Below are 21165 nucleotides of genomic sequence, written 5' to 3' on the forward strand. Positions count from 1 at the left end.
CAGGATCTCTTAGAATTCACCAAGTGGAGCCTTTCTCCTTGAAATAGTTCCTCACATGGGCTGTTTTCCTATAGAAGAATATTTCAAATTCACTAAAATGGTGGTTTTCAAACTTTTGGCCAAACTTTTGGCACCAATGAGAAATATTTTTTTTTTTTCGGAGTTCCCATCATGGCTCAGTGGAAATGAATCTGACTCGGACTCAGAACCATGAGGACACAGGTTCCATCCCTGGCCTCGCTCAGTGGGTTAAGGATCCAGCATTGCCGTGAGCCTGTGGTGTAGGTTGCAGAAGGGCTCGGATCTGGCATTGCTGTGGCTGTGGTGTAGGCTGGCGGCTACAGCTCTGATTTGACCCCTAGCCTGGGAACCTCCATACACCGCAGGTGCAGCCCTAAAAAGACCAATATATATATATATATATATATATATATATATATATTTTTTTTTTTTTTTCATCTCCATCCAGTCACATGCACGCAGAGCAGCCGGAGTGATGGCAGCTGCTGCCTCCTCCTGGTGACCAGATGGCACCCCCTCCCCATCGCCCCGTCATTCACACGGCTGTGTGGCAGGAGTTGCTGGCTACAGAGCAGCCGGATATGAAAGACTTCTCTAAATTGTGGGACTTAAAGAAGAAAGCCTGTGCTTGGGCTAAAGGAGCAGGGGCCTGAGGGCCACACTGGCTTCCAACTTTATTTTTTGTCATTTGTAAACCAAGCCAGGGTTGTATCTTTTCCCAGACACAGAGATATGTGTGTCAAAAAAAGAAAAAAAAATCCTTTCTGTAGCCAACCAACAAGAGGCTGAATACTGTACAGCTTGGAAAACGTCCAGAAAGGGTTTACAGACTTGGCTGGTCATCAAAGCTGGTCCCTGAGAGCCCAGAAGTGCCCCCAGCCTTGGACGGCCACTCCCGGGGTCGGGCGAGAAGAAGAGCGGTTTCCTAGGAGAAGCAGCTCTACCCGTGGGCTCTGGGCCAAGTCCGTCTGTCTAGGGCAGGGTCCTCGAGGCAGGAGGTGGGGAGGCACGGGGTGGTGGTGGGGGGGTGCAGAGAACAGGGGATGCGGAATGGAGAGCCTCACCTCTCACCTCAGCCCCGGCTTTACCACCAGCAGGTCACCCTACTTCTGCCTGGGTCCCTTCAGCTTGCCGTGCAGGAGCTGAGCTGGGGGACCTTACAGGACACTCCCCGTTCTCACCCTGGAAACCTCTCACAGTCCTCTCACGAAAGAAAAAGACCCATTTCACGAGAAATGGCAGTTCTAGCACCTGCCAGAGCTAAGCCTTAGAAAGTGCACAGCTGGCCTGTCCTCTCCTTTCTCGCTGTCACTGCCCTAGTTGACACTGGTCTGAGGGACCCGCCTCCCCCATACAGAGAACTTACAGGGTCACCCTACAGACCTCGGGGCCTGCCTCGCTTCCCCTCCCTCCACAGGCCCTCAGACCAGGGGTGAGCGTCGTCTCTCCCCCAATTTGGAATTTTAAGGTCGGTTTTAATGATTACTAATAGCAATATATATTTATTATAGAATTCTTGGACAAAACAGTGAAGCAAAAGAAAAATAAAAATCCCTCGGCCTCCACCGTTGATACTAACCACTCTTAACGCGTTAGTGTCTGTATTTCTAGCCTGTTCTCTTTTATTTGGTCCACTTCTCCCTCTCCATATAAATTCATGAAGTAATTTCTCTTTAAAATTAAATTGAGGTTTTGTGTAATGCACTTTTAGTATCCTGGGGGGTTTTGTTCCGTTTTTTTACTTCTCAGGACAGTGTTATTAACCCCGTCCTGGGTCACTAAACACTCACCGGCACTGTTTTAATAGATGCGTAACCTTCCATCCTGTGAGCCTGCCCTAATTTATTTAACTCCATTGTTGGGGATTTGTGCTGAATTGCAAATTTCTTCTGTAAACGGTTTAGTCATGTCTATATGTGTGGATATGTTCATTGATGAACTCAACAAGTGTTTATCGGGTGTCTGTGTGCCTGGCCCCAGGCCAGGAGCTGAAGAGAGACCAGTGAATAAAAAATGGATGTTGGCCCTGCCCTCCAGGGCTTTTCACTGTACCGGGGGAGACAGACAGGGACACATAAATAGATAACATGTCAGGAGGTGATACGTGCTTTGAAGAAAATGATAAAGCAGCAGGAAGAGAATACACGTGATGGGATAGGAAGGGCTGCCCTTTTATCTGGAGTGGCCATCAGGGAAGCCCACGTGCAAGGGTGAGTCTCGGTGATAACCAGGTGTGGCTCAGACAAGGCGCCAGGGCAATGGTCCTTACTGCTCAGCTGCCCTCCACAAGGGGAAAAGAAAGACGCCAGCACCCACACTGCCTGCTGATTCTTTCAGTCCTGGGACATCTAACCCTTTGATTTTATGATGTGAACCACCCAGTACTGTTACAGTTACTGCAGGGCTTGGTGGAGACATTTCTCTGCTAATGGAAATAATCGCAGCTACGTTTGCTGTAAGTGTAACATAACTCTGTTTTAAAGGAGGACTTGGGCCACGATGAGAGACCACTTCGCACCCATCAAGAAGGCTACAAAACACTAAAAGCAGAAAATAACAAGTCTGGGTGAGGATGGGGAGAAACTGGAACCCTTGGGCACTCTTGGTAGGAACGTAAAGTGGAAACCAATACGGCATTTTCTCAAAAACTTAGAACTAGAATCCCACATCATCCAGCAATTCCATGTCTGGGTATAAACACAAAAGAGTTGAAAGCAAGGTCTCCAAGAGGTCGCCATACACTCGTGTACATAGCAGCATTCTTTACAACAGCCAAAGATGGAAGCAAACCCAAGTGTCTATTGATGGATGAATCAATAAACAAATTTGGTAAATACATACAACAGAATATTATTCGGCCTTAAAAAGGCAGGAAATTCTGGAGTTCCCGTCGTGGCACAGTGGTTAACGAATCCGACTAGGAACCATGAGGTTGCGGGTTCGGTCCCTGCCCTTGCTCAGCGGGTTAACGATCCGGCGTTGCCGTGAGCTGTGGTGTAGGTTGCAGATGCGGCTCGGATCCCGCGTTGCTGTGGCTCCGGCGTAGGCCGGTGGCTACAGCTCCGATTCAACCCCTGGCCTGGGAACCTCCATATGCCGCGGGAGCGGCCCAAGAAATAGCAACAACAACAACAAAAGACAAAAGACAAAAAAAAAAAAAAAAAAAAAAAAAAAAAGGCAGGAAATTCTGACATATGCTAAACGTGAATGAATCTTGAGGACATTACGCTAAGCAAAATAAGCCAGTCTCAAAAAGCCAAATATACAGCATCATTCGACTTGTAGGAGGTACCAAGAGTCGTCAAACTCACAAAGCCACAGAGCCAGAGAGAAGAGTGGTTGCCAGGAGAGCGGGGGCGGGGAGAATGGGGCGTTGTTTAATGGGCACAGAGTTTCAGTTTTGCCAAGTGAGAGAGGTCTGGAAATGGGCTACACAACAATGGAGTGTGTTTAACTTACTGGACTGTACACTTGAAATTGGTTCAGATGGTAAATTTCACATTATGCATTTTTTTTCTTTTGGGGCCGACCCTCAGCATATGGAATTCCTGCACCAGAAATCAGATCCGAAACACAGTTGTGACTTAGGCCAGGCGGGTCCTTTAACCCACTGTGCCAAGCCAGGGATCAAACCTGTGTCTTTGGCACTGCAGAGATGCCACCGATTCCATTTGCCACAGAGAGAACTCCTCATGTTACATATTTTTTAACCACAATCAAAAGTTAAAAAAAAAAAAAAAAGGGAGTTCCTGTTGTGGCGCAGCAGAAATGAATCTGACTAGGCTCCATGAGGTTGCAGGTTCGATCTCTGGCCTCGATCAATGGGTTGAGGATCCAGCATTGCCGTGAGCTGTAGTGTAGGTCGCAGACGCTACTTGGATCCTGTGTTGCTGCGGCTGTGGTGCAGGCCGGCAGCCACAGCTCCAATTAGACCCCTAGCCTGGGAACCTCCATGTGCCTCAGGTGGAGCCCTAGAAGAGACGGAAAGACAAAGAAACCCAAAATAAACAAACAAACAAAAACCCACGAGGTTCTTCTCTGTGGCTCACAGGGATGGCAGCAACCTGCTCATGTGGTTGTGCTCAGAGGGTACTGCAGTACTTTCTGTCCAGTGCCACAGCAGTCTGAAGCCATGTCTTCTTTTTGAGATGGCAAGTGCCCTTTCTGGTCTGTAGCATGTCCGTTCATCAGGAGGGTAGGGCTGGTTTTTTTTTTTTTTTTTTTTTTTTTGTCTTTTTGCTATTTCTTGGGCCGCTCTCGCGGCATATGGAGGTTCCCAGGCTAGGGGTCCAATCGGAGCTGTAGCCACCGGCCTACGCCAGAGCCACAGCAACGCGGGATCCGAGCCGCATCTGCAACCTACACCACAGCTCACGGCAACGCCGGATCGTCAACCCACTGAGCAAGGGCAGGGACCGAACCCGCAACCTCATGGTTCCTAGTTGGATTCGTTAACCACTGCGCCACGACGGGAACTCCCAGGGCTGGTTTTTTTAACTGCTCCTCCTTGATCATCAGGTGAGCATGCATTTTGGTTTGCACCCTGACTTGAACACTTCTCCGAAAGGAGAGGAACGCAGCACAGATGGTCACCTGCGTCCTGGCGAGCTGTGTGGGGTGTGGCTGTTCTGTTCTCCAGGATGAGACTAGACCATGGGCTCCCAAGCAGCTAACGTAGATGAGAATCTACTGAGTCTAAAGCCAGTAGGACTCCACAGCCTATTCCTGAGAAAGGCCAGGTAACAGAAAGGGATTTTTAAGACTCTGTTTTTCTGGAGTAGATTAGGGCAGAGAGATCAGTTAAATCCAGCCAGCAGACCAAACCCAGCCAGCACCTGCTTTTGCAAATTACGTGCTACTGGAAGACGGCCATGCTCATTTGTTTGTGTATTGTGTGGCTGCTTTCACATCAAAACAGCAGAGCTGAGCAGTTGTGCAGGGGCCAGATGGCTGGTAGAACCTCAGATCTGTCCTCTCTGGCCCTTTGAAGAAAATGTTTGCTGACACCTGGTTTAGGGTAGGGCTCCAAGCTAATGACCCGCACACCTAGTTCCCATTCCTGACCTTACCCCTCAGCCTCAGACCTGCGTGTTTCCTGCTCAACCTGCCTCGGGTCAGCTCCCCCTGCAGTCGTCCAGACATCTCACCTCACCTCCTCCTGAAACCAGCTCCCCTCCTGCTCCTTCTCAGGGCCACGTCATCCATCCAAGCCCAGGCGGACACTCAGAGGTCCTTGGCTCCCCCATTTCCCTTGTTCCTGCATCCCCAATCCCTGGCCACCCTCTCTCCCTCCATCCTGTCTCCCATGCACACTTACCAAAGCCACAGGTGTCCTGACCTTGCTCTCTACCTCCTCGGATCAAGCCCCCAGTTATCCAACTCAACCTAGATCTAATCACATCCCTTCTCAGAGCTCGCCACGGCCACGCGGAAGCAGCACTGGCTCTGGCTCAAATTCACCTGGATCTGAAATTCCTGGTTCTGCCTCTTACTTGCTGGGATGCTCTGGCAAGTTGCTTGGCCTCTGTGGACCTTCTTTCCCCTAGGTGTAAACTTTCTACATTAAGGGCTCATGATAAGGTCTGCAAAGCCCCCAGAACCCTGCCAGGCACACCTGAGGGGGTCCACGACAGGACCACTTACTGTATTGGTGGTGCTTAGTATTTTATTGACAGTTCTCTGCTTATAGGTTCAAGTTCCAATGCCTTAGAGGGCATCAAATAGTCTTCATGTCAGGAGGATATGTACCCTCGTCTTTTTCGAGTGTAGGTACCTCCGTAGGATAACATGCCCAGGCTTGCTCTGCCCTCTTCTTCTGGAGGGTTGAAGAGAGAGAACTAGCCTGGATCCTTCTAGGTCCGCTCTTTGAAACCTGGCTGCCAGTTTACTGAGGAATACTCCGTCCCGCCCAAACACTGTGGTGCCTCTCTCCTGGATGTGTGCCATGCTCCGCCTGGAATGCTGCACACACCGGGAGTGGGGCACGACAGTGCCTGGGCCATTTAGGAACTACAAGCAAGCCCCACGTGGTGTGTACGGGCACAAGGAGTCTGCACGGGATCGCACAGGCTGCTCCTCTCTGATTCACGGAAGGGGTTCAGGTCACCGTGAACAGCATGGGCTTCAACTGCACGCCCCACTTACATGTGGATGTTTTTCTTTCTTTCTTTCCTTTTTTTTTTGGTCTTTTAGGGCCACACCCAAAATATATGCAGGTTCCCAGTCTAGGGGTTGAATCAGAGCTGGAGCTGCCGACCTATGCCACAGCCACCGCAATGTGGGATCGGAGCCTACAGCACAGCTCAGAGCAACACCGGATCCTTAACACACTGAGCGAGGCCAGGGATTGAACGTGCATCCTCATGGATACTTATCGGATTTATTTCCGCTGTGCCACAACAGGAACTCCACGGTGATGTTTTTCAATAGTAAATACTACAGGACAAGAGAGTCCGTAGTTGGTTGACTCCTCCACCTCCCAGGTTACACTGGGCTTGCAGGTGGAGGAGGAGGGTGGGGACCTGAAGGTGTGCCTTGTTCGAGGCTCAACATTTACATTAAAAAAGCGTTCCTGTCACCTCTCTCTACTGTGCAATCCCATGGGCCAGCAGAGAAAGATCAGCCCAGGTGGATCCTGTTTGGACCTTGGACCTCAGCAGAGAGCAGGCTGGTGCTTGGCGCTCCCTGGTCTGCTCTGCAGGAAGCTGAACCCTGGGGAAGGGACTTCCCCAAAGTCCCTGAAAGGAGAGGGTCAAAGAGCCAGGTTCTAGTTCCCTGGCGGCTCAGTGAGTTAGGGATCTGGTGTTGTCACTGCTCGGGCACAGGTTCGACAGCGGGCCTCAGAACTTCTGCCTGCCCCGGGGTGGGGGGTGGGGGGGAGCGTCAGCTTCCTGGTCATGGGCTAGCCCTGGACAGTGACAACTTCCCATGCTGGTCCACAGACGTCTGGGACCGGGGGGCTGACTCAGGCCGTGGGGTGGAAATTGACCCTCAGCCAGGCTGTTGGCTCAGTCTTCTCCGCCCAGCTCGTGCCCAGTCTGGTTGGATCAGCCCAGGACAAGGATGATGTTAACTAACAGGCAGCATCACTGTGGGGTCAGCACCTGCTATGCTTTCCTCTGCTTCTCGTCTTCCTCAAGTACTTGCCTCCCTGCCCTTTGGGCCATGAACGGCAGACTGGCCAGTCTTCCTCGGCCACTCTTAGGGCTGGATAGGGAAGCCACGTGAAGCCTCTCTTGGGGCCTGGCTACACGATACAATCGGGAGGAGGAAGACTCTCACTGGGCCAAGACTCAGCCTTGGATGGACTCTGGAATCACCTGGCAGTTTTCAAAAATACTGACATCCAGGTTCCACCCTGTATATTCTGATTTAGTTGGTCTAGTTGCAGCCTGGTGTTTTAGATTTGCAGGTCCTTCCAATGCCTAGTCAAGGTACTAACCACTCACCTAAGGACATTCTCTATACCCAGTCAGCCAGAGCTTTGAACTGAGGGTCTTGGGCTTCTTCCCCAGCTATTAATGCAAAGCTCCTGTATCCCATTCTGCTCTTGTCTCGGGCTGTTTAGCTCCTTAGCCCAAAGTCGCAGGGAGGGGAGTGTAATCATCCAATCCAATGCCAAACAATTAAACCTGCGGTTCTGTAAAAAGTCTTAAGTGAACCCTGGGGGATTAGGACAAATAAATGCTCCAAAACTTCCAGAAGTATGAACAGCACTGCACCCTCGCGATAGCACAATGAAATCCTGACGTCATTCTTTTTTTTTTTTTTTTTTTTTGTGTCTTTTGTCTTTTTGTCTGTTGTTGTTGTTGTTGTTGCTGTTGTTGCTATCTCTTGGGCCGCTCCTGCGGCATATAGAGGTTCCCAGGCTAGGGGTCTAATCGGAGCTGTAGCTGCCAGCCTACGCCAGAGCCACAGCAATGCGGGATCCGAGCCGCGTCTGCGACCTACACCACAGCTCACGGCAACGCCGGATCGTTAACCCACTGAGCAAGGGCAGGGACCGAACCCGCAACCTCATGGTTCCTAGTTGGATTCGTTAACCACTGCGCCACGACGGGAACTCCCCTGACGTCATTCTTTACAGCCTGTGGCTGGTCAGTGCACCCAAGCACCTACTTCTGGAGGGTCAGGGGAAACCAGGAGTCTTATGAAGCAGTACTTACTTCTGGGGATCTTGCTGGGGTAAGTCTTCTGGCATGGCTTATACTCGTCCGGCGGAGGAAAGTCTTCCATAGAATGGAACGTGAATTTAGATTCAAAGTCATCTGCACACATGGGAAACACAAAATTGCTCTGGTTACTATAATGACCCAAGTATTGATAATTTCCAGGGGTACACAGGTTTGCTTGGCCACTGCCAGGTTTTAATGGCAGGACTCTTCCCCCTAAGACAGCCATTCATCTCAATATCTCACTGTTTAGCTGGGAAGAGAGGGGATCAGAAAAAGCAAAATCCCAGACTCTCCCCATTATTCACCCCAACTTACTTCAACCAAATTTTAATGAAGCATCTAAAGGGAGCACAAGTGCCAGAGGCCTATCCAGGGTCCAGAGTCGGAGGTGGGGAACTTGACAGCGACAAAGGACCAGCCAAGTTCCCATGGCTTGAGGCCCTCCCTGTGCTCCTGGGGAGGGCTCTGGGGAGGGGGGTGGGCAGAACGAGAGCCCTTAGCCTGGCTGCTGGAAAGGATCACAGCCTGTGTCCAGTGGGTCCCTGGGCCTCCCAAAGCAAGTGGGCTCTGCCCTGAGCTCCTGATGGCAAGAGGAGCAGGATTTGCAGGTTGTTTCATGGGTTGAGTCCCTGCTTTGTATTCTAGGCTTTGTGTCAGACAGTAGCTCAACCCAAGGGATCCGGAGATTTTTGGTCACACCTGACCTCAAATAACTTTCTTTCCTAGCTGCATCTTTTTGCCTTAATTGTTCCGCTGTGGGAGGCCTTCCATCCAGCCTCTCACCTTGTCCAAATCACTCCACCTTTCAAGCTCTTTCCCGATTTCTCCATGGAGACAGATAGAGAAACACACATAGAAATTCAATGTTTGTTTTCTTCTCTCTCTCTAATCTCAATCAGAAGGTTGGAGAGTGGGCTCTGGAGCCGCCCCCCACCCCCAGAAAGCCTTGGGAGAAACCCTATTTAACACAAGCTGTAAGTTGTTCTGTGCTAGAGTGTGCACCCTGTTTCTGGGTAGCACACCTCTGAAATGACATCACTGGGGGCTGGGAGACTCCGACTCTGAGCCAGGGAAACATTTCCTCACTGGCAGCCAGTGTGGCAGATGGTGGGCCCCACTTACCAGTGATGTGCAGGCTTCCGTTCCGCAGCTGACCTCCGGGCAGCGGGGCCGGGGTCCAGGCTGGGGCCTGCTGGCTCCTGCTTGAAAGCTCTGTGGTGGGTGATCTCGCAGGGGGTGCTGGGGGTGGGTTTAGCTTTCCCCCACTGGTCCCTGACAGAAAAGATGGCAGCACATTCAGATGATAGGAACAGGGATGGCAGATGCTATAGCTTCTGTGCGAGGTGAAGTACTGAGATCTTTGGGTGTAACATGATGTGGTGATAAAAGGGAAGCCTCCGAAGACAGCCTGCTTGGGACTGAACTCCAGTCCTCCTGCTGGAGTAATAACAACTTCTTTGTGCCTCAGGTTTTTTTTGTTTGTTTGTTTGTTTGTCTTTTTGCCTTTTCTTGGGCCGCTCTGGTGGCATAAGGAGATTCCCAGGCTAGGGGTCGAATCGGAGCTGTAGCCACCGGCCTATGCCACGGCAACGCGGGATCCGAGCGGCATCTGCAACCTACACCACAGCTCAAGGCAACACCAGATCCTTAACCCACTGAGCAAGGTCAGGGATCGAACCTGCAACCTCACGGTTCCCAGTCAGATTCGTTAACCACTGAGCCATGACGGGAACTCCTGTGCCTCAGTTTTTGCATCTATAAAATGGGAATATTAACAGTACACATATCTCCTAAGATTTCTGAGAGGGTTAAACGAGTTGATTAAAGCAGCGGAGTTCCCGTCGTGGCTCAGAGGAAATGAATCTGACTAGCATCCATGAGGACACAGGTTTGATCCCTGGCTTCTCTCAATGGGTTAAGAATCCGGCATTGTTGTGAGCTGTGGTGTAAGTCACAGATGTGGCTCAGATCCCACACTGCTGTGGCTCTGGTGTAGGCGGACAGCTGCAGCTCTGATTGGACCCCTAGCCTGGGAACCTCCATATGCCACGGGTGTGGCCCTAAAAAGCCAAAAATAAAAAATAGAGTCAAGTAGCACGCGTGAGGGTTCAATAAACACTAGCTGCTGTGACATTAAGGATGACGACACCCCACGTGGCGGATGGTACAGCCCAAAGGAGGGGAACCTCAACAGAGACCTAAGCCAGGGAAGGACTCTCTACAGGAGAGGCTCAGAGAGGGGACAGGTGAACAAGCTGGGGGTGGGGGGCTGCTCCTGCCCCTGGGGTTTCTGCTCACGCTGACTCCCCTGCATGGCAGGCTCTTGTTTCCCCTTGCAGTCAATCTCAATCCTACCTGCCCACCAAGGCGCAACTCAAATCCCACCTACATCCAGCCCTCCCTGACCACCTCTGCGGGAGGCTTGTCCTCTGCCAAGACTTTTGCGTATGACTCATTTGGCAATTAGCAGCCTGCTGCCTTGGCACATCAACACAGGTATTCGACTCTGCCCTGACCTTGAGGGGATGGCAACTGCACCATTATTGCCTGTGCCAAGATGGTCACAATTACAACCTCTTTCTCTTCCCCGCAGTTGGCACGAAGCAGAAATTACCTTCATGCTGTTCATGGAAAACCAGGTTTCATGTCCAAAGACCCACCTTAAGAGGCCAGGCAAGCCTCCACCCCTGGCCTCGGGTGTGCTCTTTGGAGCCCGCGAAGGTGCCCGCAGCGGTTCTCCTCTCCCCTTAGCTCCCACCCGCTCCTCTCCCCTCTCTCCAGACCCCTTCTCCCCCCTCTGCTGGTCTCCCCTCCTCCGTACCAGGATCCACTAAGATTTGCTTACTCCCACAAGCAGACGAAAGAGGCGAAGGGGCTGCTAACCCCTCTTCTGGGTGAAAAGGTGCCCTTCAAATGTTAGAAAGACAGGAAATCACGCTGCTGAACTCAGCTCCCTGCAAAGCACTTCAGGCACAGTTTCTCACCTAATATGCCCAACAATTCTATGTGAAAGTATTGCTATTACAATTATTTCCATTTGCCAAATTAAAAAAAAAGCAAGGTTCAAGAACGTTTTTAAAAACTTGCATAAGGTTACACATGAGTGGGTGGGAAGGCAGGATTTGAACTCAGATTTCTCTGGATCTAAAGCATCGAGGGTTTTTTTGTTTTTTTTTGTTGTTGTTGTTGTTTTCACCACACCTGGAACATTTAAGAATCACAAGTGTTGGAAGGGGCTCATCCTGAACCTTATGATGATTAATTTGTTGAAAAAAAGAATGATTAAAACCTTACCTCTTAGAATCAAAAGCCTTAAAAATATTCTTATTTTTTGTACCAGGAATTCCTTCTCAGGAATCTATATTAAAAAAAAAAAAAATCCAAGGAGTTCCTGTCCTGGCTCAGTGGTTAATGAATCCGACTAGGAACCATGAGGTTGCGGGTTCGATCCCTGGCCTTGATCAGTGGGTTAAGGATCCAGCGTTGTCGTGAGCTGTGGTGTAGGTTGCAGAAGTGGCTCGGATCCCGCATTGCTGTGGCTCTGGCATAGGCTGGTGGCTATAGCTCCAATTCGACCCCTAGCCTGGGAATCTCCATATGCCGCCAGAGCAGCCCAAGAAATGGCAAAAGACAAAAAAAAAAAAAAATCCAGACTGTAATTGCTATAAAAGCATTTTCTGCACTATTACTCATAATAGCAAAACTGGAATCAGTTTAAATATCTAACACTAGAAATATGTATATCAATTATCATAGTAATATGCTTAGAGATACTATTTAATGAGTTGACAAATATCAAATTATATCAAAATTGCTACTAATATAATAGTAAACAAAAACAATAGAAAAGAGTACAAGCCATGTAAATACACAGATATATTGAGAAAAAAGAAAGGAAACACATCCAAATATGACAGTGTTTATTTCTGGGTGATGTATGGGTGATTTCAATTTTTTTCCATTTGGTCTACATTGAACTTACATTATTATTATTTTTTTTTTGTCTTTTTGCCATTTTTTTGGCCACTCCCGCGGCATACGGAGGTTCCCAGGCTAGGGGTCTAATCGGAGCTGTAGCCGCCGGCCTACGCCAGAGCCACAGCAACATGGGATCCAAGCCGCTTCTGCAACCTACACCACAGCTCACGGCAACACCGGATCGTTAACCCACTGAGCAAGGGCAGGGATCGAACCCACAACCTCATGGTTCCTAGTCGGATTCGTTAACCACTGCGCCACGATGGGAACTCCATGAACTTACGTTATTTTTAAGTCAAGGATATACATTTAAGAAACTTTCTGCATGAAAAGATTTTCAGAAAAACCAAGGCATGTGTGTGTATACTTTTGGATGTGTGTTGGGGGGTGTGTGCAAATGTGGCTGTTTAAGAGAGTGTGTGTGTGTGTGCGTGTGGGGGCTATTTAGAAGGACAACAAAGGTGACGGAAGCCTCGTCACTTCATGCAAATCAGGCATGGGGCATATATATTCAATCCAGAATCATCTCAGTTAGATATATGAAGGGATTATTTTCAATGTTTGGCTGAAAATATGGACCCTCAGTATTCTTGAGCTGGAGAAACTGCCAAAAATAAGGCAGAATGCTAATCTAATCTACTGAGGGCCAGTGAAGATTCTGGCTGGGAGCCAGACTATAATAACTCAGACAAAAATTAAAAAGGAGAGCTAGTTCTGGAAACAGTTGCACCCACAAGCCTCTGTTCTCTGGAATAGATGTGGAGTCTGGTGATAGAAATAAATAACCCCTCTCTAGATCTCACTTTCAACAGCTGCCAGAGGAGGAACTACAGCTATGCCCGTTTCACGGAGGAGAAGGAAGCAGAGAAGCTAAGTGACTGTCCAGCGTTGTACAGCTGGTTCTGGCAAGAGGACCGCGGCCAGACTCCCTGGTGTGTGGTCTGCATGATCTTGCACAAGGCTTCCCGTCTCCCTCATCCTTGGGTTCCCGTCTTTAACATGAAGTCCTGAGCAAGCTTCCCCACTGTGCTCCAGAGGGGGCACTGCACAGGTCTGTCCTAAAACAAAATCGGCAGAATTAAGAATTGGTGTCCCCAAGTGGCCCACAGGAGCAGGCCTCTGGCTGTGTCCCTAGTACCTCCGCAGCTGCTGCCAACAGTCAAATGATCCTCTGATAGCCACCCTGGCGCAGGACAGCAGTGCTTACCGGGGCCGCGGCCGGGCCTCTTCTTCTGCAGGAATGTCTGCGATCCCGATCCCGCAGGGCTTGCACTGGGCTTCGCTGGCTGGGCCTGGAAGCTGGGGGACTTGGGAGGCAGCGGGGGTGGGGCTTCACCGCTGTTGTTAGCGCCTGGCAAAGGGGGCGCAGGCAAAGAGGACCTAGGGGTGCATGAGGCGTAAAGGGGAAGTGGGGGTGGCGGGGGTGGCGGGGGCGGCGGGGCAGGAGGCTCCCGAACATCTTGGGCGGGGCTGCCTGCATCCGCGTTGAGCCCGGGATACCCACAAGGTGGGAGGAGAGGGAGCGGGGGTGGGATGGGCGGTAGGAGCAAGGGCGCTAGCTGAGGCTTCACTGCCTTGTCACTGAGAACCAAGGCCGGCGGGGGCGGGGGTGGAGTTGGCGGGGGCGGCGGGGGTGGAGGGGGAGGTGCACAGGGCAGCGGGGGTGCAGCCACTGGGGGTGGAACCACGGAGGGGCTCCCTTTGGTGGGTGGGCCAGGTGGGGACACCAGCGCAGCTTTGATGGGGGAGGACGGGGGCAGGGGTGGGGGTAAGGGCGGGGGAGGTGGAGGCGGGGTGGGAGGGGGCGGGGCGGGCATGCTCGGGCGAGGAGGGACTGTCTTGGCCCCGCCTTGTGCTTCGGGGGCATGGCCTAGCCGGGGAGAGGCAGGGGGGTTGAGCGGGCCGCTGACAGTTTTGATGGGAAGCCGGGGAGAAGGCGCTCGGGAGCCAGGGCCCTGCCCTGTCTTGCCACCTGAAAGTAAAATGAGCTCTGAGTTAGTTCAGCAGGTGGAATTGGGAGAAACCCAAGCCTCTGCGCAGCAATGACAGATGCTGTCCAGTGTGACATCAGTGAACCACATGGTGTGCACTCTTTTCCTGCTTGTCCACTGGAGGCCTCAGAGGCAGCAGCTGTCACACAAAAGGCCAGCTGGACCAGCCTCATGGTTTGCCAGCATCAACACACATCCTCCTGAGACAAGGCCAGCTCAAGCTACCAGACTGTCTGTGTGGCACCGGCTTTCCTGTTCCATTCCACCCTCACCCTCATCCACCAAGGGCTTCAGTCACCTAGCCCAGGGCACAGGACTGCCCAGACGACCTTCACACCTTGCTCATCTCAAGGCCATCCTCACACGCCCTGTTACCCGCTAGGTCTGCCCGAATCTTCATGTGTACCAACCGGCAGCTGGAAGGTTTTCCTCTCTCCGAGCATTTTGTGAACAAGGACTTGGTTTCTGCATCAAGAGCGGGAGATTCAAGATTCCCTGAATATACAAGGCCAACTGGAAGTCAGCGGGAGACACCCTGGCTTGGGGACCTGGGTTCAATGACCTTGACCCTCCCAGTCCCATGGCATCTGGAAGTTCAAAGCTCCATTCTCCAAGGACCTGTGCCCATTTCTAAAGGGCTCGCTGTCTCCTGGTCTCCTGGCTTCCTCACCCTGTAGATTCTTCATCCCATCACCCAAGGTGAAATCTAAGGCCTCTTGCGTTCAACAACAAACCTCAGAGTAAGCATGTGGGGTTTGAAGGGCTTCATGGAGGACTGGGGTGGGGGTGCTCCCTGGGAGGGGCTGCCTCACCCTTTGCGCACCCCTTTGCCCTACTGCCACTTCTTACCCTTTTATCCCTTCTGTTGTTCTAAAGGAGAAAAAGGTTCCTCTCCCTGCTTAGTGCATAGAAGCCCTGTAGTCACTAAAATATGCTAACATGTGTCCTCGTCCCTCCCTCAGGAGGCATATTAAAACATCTCTTCCAAATCAATGTACTGCTCTCCCTAAAAGGAATTTTTGGGAATACACTTTTTCCTATTCAAGCACCCCTATATTTTATAATCTCCATGAAAATATGTGGAAAACACTTGAAAAAAAATGGTTGCTTCTCACACCTCCAACTTCCTGGTGCTGCAGAATAGGAAACACAGCTTTTGCATCAGATAACAACGCCAGCATCTGTTGGTGGTTCTGAGCTTTTCGGCCCATGGGTCTCCAGTGTGTTTACCCAGCCAGGTACTACATCATACTAAACGTACTTGACGCCAGAAGTCAGGCCAGTCAAAGCAAGGTATGGAAGCGGTGATTCTGGGGCTGAAACGAAGCGAGCAGAATGGCAGTGTCTGGTTTTCCAAACAGAGGACCCTCCTCTGGCTATGAGGTGACAGGCGCCTGGGCAGCAGAGTCCATGACAGGTCAGCTGTGGAATGCTCTTCGGCAGGACGCTGGTGCCATTTCCTCTGCTGAGATTTTCTTTGAGATGGTCACGGAAGAGATGATGTCTTTCACTGAGGCAACTACCCTGGCTGATGCGGTCCCACCAGGGGTCCAAGGCAGGCATTGCCAGAACAGCCGACTGTGACCAGGAGGGGAAGGTCCCCAGATGGCCTTTCCAGGGACAGGATCGACCACCCGCAACTCCCAGACGAGACATTTTCTATGAAGTCCAGAGTACGTGTCAGGCTCGGGGATTCCTGCATCCCACTTCTCAAGCCTGTTTCCAGGGTACCCGGAGGTGAAGATGGAGAAGGCAGGCAGCTCTCCAAACAAGGCAAGCCCTCCCTGTTTGTCCAGTTCCCAGATGAACTTTAAAGGGATAACAAGTTTGAGGAACAAAATCAACCCCTGGATAACTAATCCTCACATTTTAAGTGTCTGAGAATACCACGTAGCCAAGATGCCGAAGCCCCTTAAAGTGAGTCAGTGACCAGTACAGAGTCTCTGCTTACTACACACGGCCGATCTAACGAGAAGTGGGCAAACCCATTTTTAGCACCATATGAGCCACAGAAGCAAGGACAGCACAAATCCTAGTCCAGCCTATGTTCCTGCCCTTCTGAGGTGAAGCCGTGCGCTGGCAGCATGAATTTAAGGCGAGACCCACAGGAGTCAGCGCAGGTGAGCAACCCAGGCAGGGAGGGAGGCAAGGAAGGGAGGGAGGAGGCTCTCCTTCATAACGTGAATTCCAGCCCCAGAAATCCAACTGGAAACACAAGAGGAGACCATGAAGCGTGTGGGGAAAAGCCAGCTTGAGTACCTCAAGGGGGCTCTGCTGAAATAAGAAGACTCAGCTTTTAGAGTCTGGGGGTTATCAAAAGATGATATATGTCTTCTTCCTTCCATTTGCATGAGTTTCCAGAAAACCCTGTATTACAAGGAAGTCTCATTACATGTCCTATCCAAGCCAGTGGTGTTTCCTCATCACCTTTTATTAACGCCACCTCCCCCTCCTTGGAGCTCTAAGCCAGGGCCACATTATATATGACTTTCAAAGACCCTGGCAGCTTTTGCCTGTGTGGGCCCCTTCCTCCTTAAAAATGTTTTTAAAAGTATGTTTTATGACTGCATTGGTATAAAGACAGATACCATCTTTGACCCGAAAAGTTCATGTTTTTTAAATTTTAAAAGACATTCAAACATGTTCATGGGCCCCCAAAAGTTCTGTGAGCACTAGACATTGTGATTTCTGGGCCTCATGACTCTAAGCTACCACACCATCCCCTCACACATTCCATCCAACAAATATTTACTCAGCACCACTGTACGCCAGGCAGTGAATACAACACAGCTCCTGCCTTCATGGAGCTTACATTTAGAGGGAGAAGGCAGAAAAGAAACAAAGAAACTGGTTGACAACTACGATGCCAGCTGGTGATAAGTATATAAGAAAAATAAATCAAGGTAGAGGGAATATGGGATGAAAGAAGAGGACTCGTGTTTTACATGAGATGATAAGGAAGAGCCTCCCTAATGGGTTGATCAGGTGCCACTTGAGCAGAGACCTGAAGGAAGGGAGACTGAGCCATGTGGACACCCAAGGAAGAGTCTTTCAGGCCAAGGGAGTGGTCCGTGCAAAGGCCCTGTGGTAGCAGCATGCCCGGCGTGTTCAAGAGCGGCAAGGAGGGCAATGCTGCTGGAGCAGAGGGTGTAGCCAGCAAGAGTGGTAGGCAGTCAGATGAGAGAGGCAGCAAGGGCCTGAGTCCTCTTCTCTGCATGACAAGGGGGCTGATGGATGAGTTCTGATTGAGGAGAGCCAGGGTCTCTCTTCCTCTGACATGGCCCCCAGTCTGTGCATCTACCTTTTGGGTTGTCCCTGGGTTTACATCCTGTAACTGGCATCATGATGCACTACATTAAGGATTCTGATCTCCTCCAAAGAGGTCAATTCTTGTCTGCATCTAGTGGCTCATACCTCTGACACCTGTGTCCTACCGGAGGCAAGTCAGAACACTGCTGACTCCTTTGGCAGGTCCCTGTTAAAAGCGGACTGGGGGTTATTTCTCCTGTCCATGTGTCTATGAAGAGAAACCAGTGGACCTTTTATATCCCAGAGGACGTTCTTCTGTATATGACTCAGAAATTTTGAAAAAGTAGAGGCCACTGAGGAATGCCAGCTCGCTTTATTCGGGAAGACTTCCACACGTTCTTGCCTGCCACCCCCTCGGCAAAAGTGAGGAAATGAAATATGGCCCCTGAGAAGATGCCAGCTGGACTTTATCAGTAGGTGACAGCAGCAAATGTACCCCATAATGTCAACTGGCCACAGAGATCATTGAGGAGGTGAGCAAAGTCACATGGTAGAAGATTCTAGATCAGAACTACCTGGGGCCTGATAGTCCCTGGATTAATGAAATTCTTGGATTTTTTACATCTTTCTGGCTAAAGAGCATAGTGATAGGAAAAAACACTTTTTTTTTTTTTTTTGCACACAATAATTATATACTTGTCTGATTTTAATCCAGTGCTTTCAAAACATCTAGCACCCCCTAAAACACATATGATGGCTGTGGACTGGTTGCATGAATGATCTCGATTATTCCTCATTCCTGGTTCCATAATCCTTGAAATGTGACTTCACATGTCCTCTCATCAGATTGAGGGCCCTTTCCCTACCCCTGTCTCTGGGCTGGCCTTTGACGTGTTTGGGGCAAGAGGATGACATAGGAAGTAAAGCTGGGCTAGTTCCAAGACTAAGCCTCTGGAGGCTTTAGGTACTTTTGTCCTCTCTGTTGAAGCCCTGTCACCATCACAAGGACAAACTTGAACAGTCTGCTAGATGCAGAGGGACCAGATGGATTAGTCTGGAGGCACCAGAGAGATAAGAAACATAAGATTAACAAAGGCACCTACCCAATCTGTAGATGCTAGAGGGGGTGCATCCGAATTGCCACCCCGCAGAGCTATAAGCTATAAATGGTTAGGTAAGGTCCCTTGGGTTTAGGGTTTGTTACACAGCAACACCTAAGGGATGTGATGACAGAGAACCATCACAACTCATCATTGCCAGTGCGTCTGCAGTGACGTCACTCAGGTCTTCCATCGTGGTTGACATCTGCCATGCATACTGGGCAGTGTGGGCCACAATCACGCCATCGCTAAGGACTCCACACGATGGCGAGTCATTCTTCAGTGATTACAATGGGTGATGGAAACAGGGTAAGGATTTCAAAGATCCTTTAAAAGCCACTCTCTGTTTTGGAAACTTCCTCTGCTTAGGTTTCCAAATATGCCCTCTCTGCCTACGTGAGGGTTTACTCCATACACTTGCACTTACCGGCAGTTGGTCCCACAAGGTAAGGCAACAAGGGTCACAAGGTAGCCAGTCTGAACTCTTCCTTACCTGCTGCATCCCTCTGGCCTGCGGGTCGCAGCACTGGAAAGCCCCCCGCGAACAGATCGCCCAGGGCTGGGGGTGTGCTCCCGCCTCGAGAGTTTGCAGGACCCCCTCCTTCTTTGTTTGTTCCTTTAGCGCCTTTAGAGAGAAGAGGAAGGAGATGTGAGCAGAGCTGAGTAGCCACCCTGGCTTCTCATTCTCCCACCTCCAGTGTTACCCTTCCACTCAGTGTCTTTCTTATGAAGCCCCTGCCTTGGTACCCTGTAGACTCACGTGCCTGGGCCTGTCTGCCACCCTCTCCAGGCTACCAAAGAACCCTCGGTAGTGACCATTCTGAAACGGATTTTAAAAAGGCATCCCTATACTGCTGTTTAGTAAAGGCCGATGGGGGAACTAGCAGCTCCTTTCGAATTAGAAAACCCCAACACTGTAGGTAGGCACAGAGCTGGCCCTATTCTCCACTAGTTGTGGTGGGAGGACTAGACCAGGAAAAGCCACAGATTTAACTCAGGCTGTCATTTTAACTTCTTGTCCACAGAGCCTGGCCCAGAACTTGCGGAAAGCGAAGATCTGCAGGGATTTCTGCTGTGGGTTTTCCTTTCCAGTCCCCCCAGCTCCCACTCCCCAGGCCCCATGTGCTCCCTGCACTTTTTTTTTTCCTATGGAAGAGAAAGCTCATGAGCCCCTGAGGAAAGGTGTCATTAATTCCAGCCTTCCAGATATGTGTGATTACCAACTACAGAAAAATCGAGGAGACATTCGGCTTACAAGAATTCCTGGCAGAAGATGTTCACAGCCTGAAGCTAATATGCACAGAGAATCAGGGCACAGTGCCCACTGGTGAACGAATGTGGCCAGATTATTCGGAGTATTAACATCATGCATCACGTCTTCACTGGAATGATGAGGAAATGAGTGTTCCAATAAAATGGATTTATCCGTTCATTGGGCTTAACTAATTAGGGGGTCTGGCCAGAAACTAATTTTTATTGTGACCAATGTTGAAAATATTTCTGAGAATAATTTGTCTACCCATGGGCAGTAACATATATAATTACAGATACTAGACACAATTATATTTTAGGACTACCTTTGAGAATTACCATTGCATCACTGCAAAATATATGGAGACTTAATAATACCTTATATTGAAAAATAGGTCTGCATGTATTATTTGAACCTTCAAAAACCTTGACAAAAAAAGAGGGCAGATATTATTATCTCCCCCATTTTTCAGATGGGCAAACTGAGCCCCAGAGAGTTTCCTTGATTTTCCTGGCAGCAGAATCAGAACACATCTGACCCAAGCACAGAGCTCCTTTCACACCATCTGACTCTAGAAGACATAGAAACCCACAGTCATAAGATCCTGTGAGAGAATTCTGCAGAAATATTTTTCCTCATTAAAAAAACCCAAAAACTTTGCGCTTGTTGATGCCAAGATTTTTTTGTGTGCGTGTGTGTGTTTCTGTCTTTTTTTAGGGCCGCATCTGTGGCATGTGGAAGTTTCCAGGCTAGGGGTCTAATCGGAGCTGTAGCCACTGGCCTACACCACAGCCACAACAACGCCAGATCCGAGCCACGTCTGCGACCAACACCACAGCTCACAGCAACGCCGGATCCTTAACCCACTGAGCGAGGCCATGGATCGAATCTGCAACCTCATGGTTCCTAGTCAGATTCGTTTCCACTGCGCCACGATGGGAACTCCTGATGCTGAGATTTTTAATTTTCCTTCTCATTGAGTCTGAGGACTATGCTGACTCAGGGTAAGCTGATCTTTAACTGTTCCTTCACAATGGCTAAACACAATGTTGTGCATCCACACAACGAAATATTATTCAGCAATAAAAAGGAATAAAGTACAGATACATCTACTACATGGATGAACTTTTAAAACATTATGAAAAGTAAAAGGAGCCAGTGACAAAAGGCCACCTATCACATGATTCCGTTTATATCAACTCTCCGGAATAAGGCAAATCCATAGTGACAGAAGGTACACTGAGTGGTTGCCAAGGATCTTGGGGGGTAAAGGGAGCAGGGAGGGGATGCTGATGGGCATAGGATTTCCTTTTGGGGTGACAGAAATGTTCTGGAACTAGACAGGTGTGATGGTTGCAACAACACCGTGAATGTATAAATGCCCCTGAATTGGATACTTG

The 21165-nt window shown here is 50.0% G+C and overlaps 1 protein-coding gene and 1 long non-coding RNA gene across 13 annotated transcripts in view; one reads left to right on the forward strand and one right to left on the reverse strand.

Annotated features, from left to right (window-relative positions):
- The window catches only part of WIPF3 (WAS/WASL interacting protein family member 3), a 79937-nt gene that overhangs the window by 8384 nt on the left and 50388 nt on the right, over positions 1-21165 (reverse strand). For 9 of the 12 annotated variants that reach the window (XM_021078574.2, XM_085005636.1, XM_085005632.1 and 6 more), the window contains 4 exons: positions 19007-19138; positions 13381-14145; positions 9318-9467; positions 8187-8288 (listed from right to left, as the gene is read on the reverse strand). In XM_021078574.2, coding sequence (XP_020934233.2) covers positions 8187-8288; positions 9318-9467; positions 13381-13990 — 862 coding nt within the window. In that variant the 5' untranslated portion in view covers positions 13991-14145; positions 19007-19138. Of the gene's footprint in view, positions 1-6174; positions 7766-8084; positions 8289-9317; positions 9468-11354; positions 11519-12235; positions 14146-19006; positions 19139-21165 lie in introns of those variants that run through there. The other 3 variants (XM_085005634.1, XM_085005635.1, XR_014834046.1) reach the window with 2 other exon arrangements.
- Positions 13941-20423, forward strand: LOC106506830 (uncharacterized). Its single transcript, XR_001302410.3, has 2 exons — positions 13941-16284; positions 19539-20423. It is a non-coding gene; the product is annotated as an uncharacterized LOC106506830 (long non-coding RNA).

Source organism: Sus scrofa, chromosome 18, assembly GCF_054392235.1.
Source record: "Sus scrofa isolate SSC_HxYL_T2T_F1_AM1 chromosome 18, Sscrofa_HxYL_maternal_Yorkshire_Landrace_v2.0, whole genome shotgun sequence".
In the NCBI taxonomy this organism is placed as follows: domain Eukaryota; kingdom Metazoa; phylum Chordata; class Mammalia; order Artiodactyla; family Suidae; genus Sus; species Sus scrofa.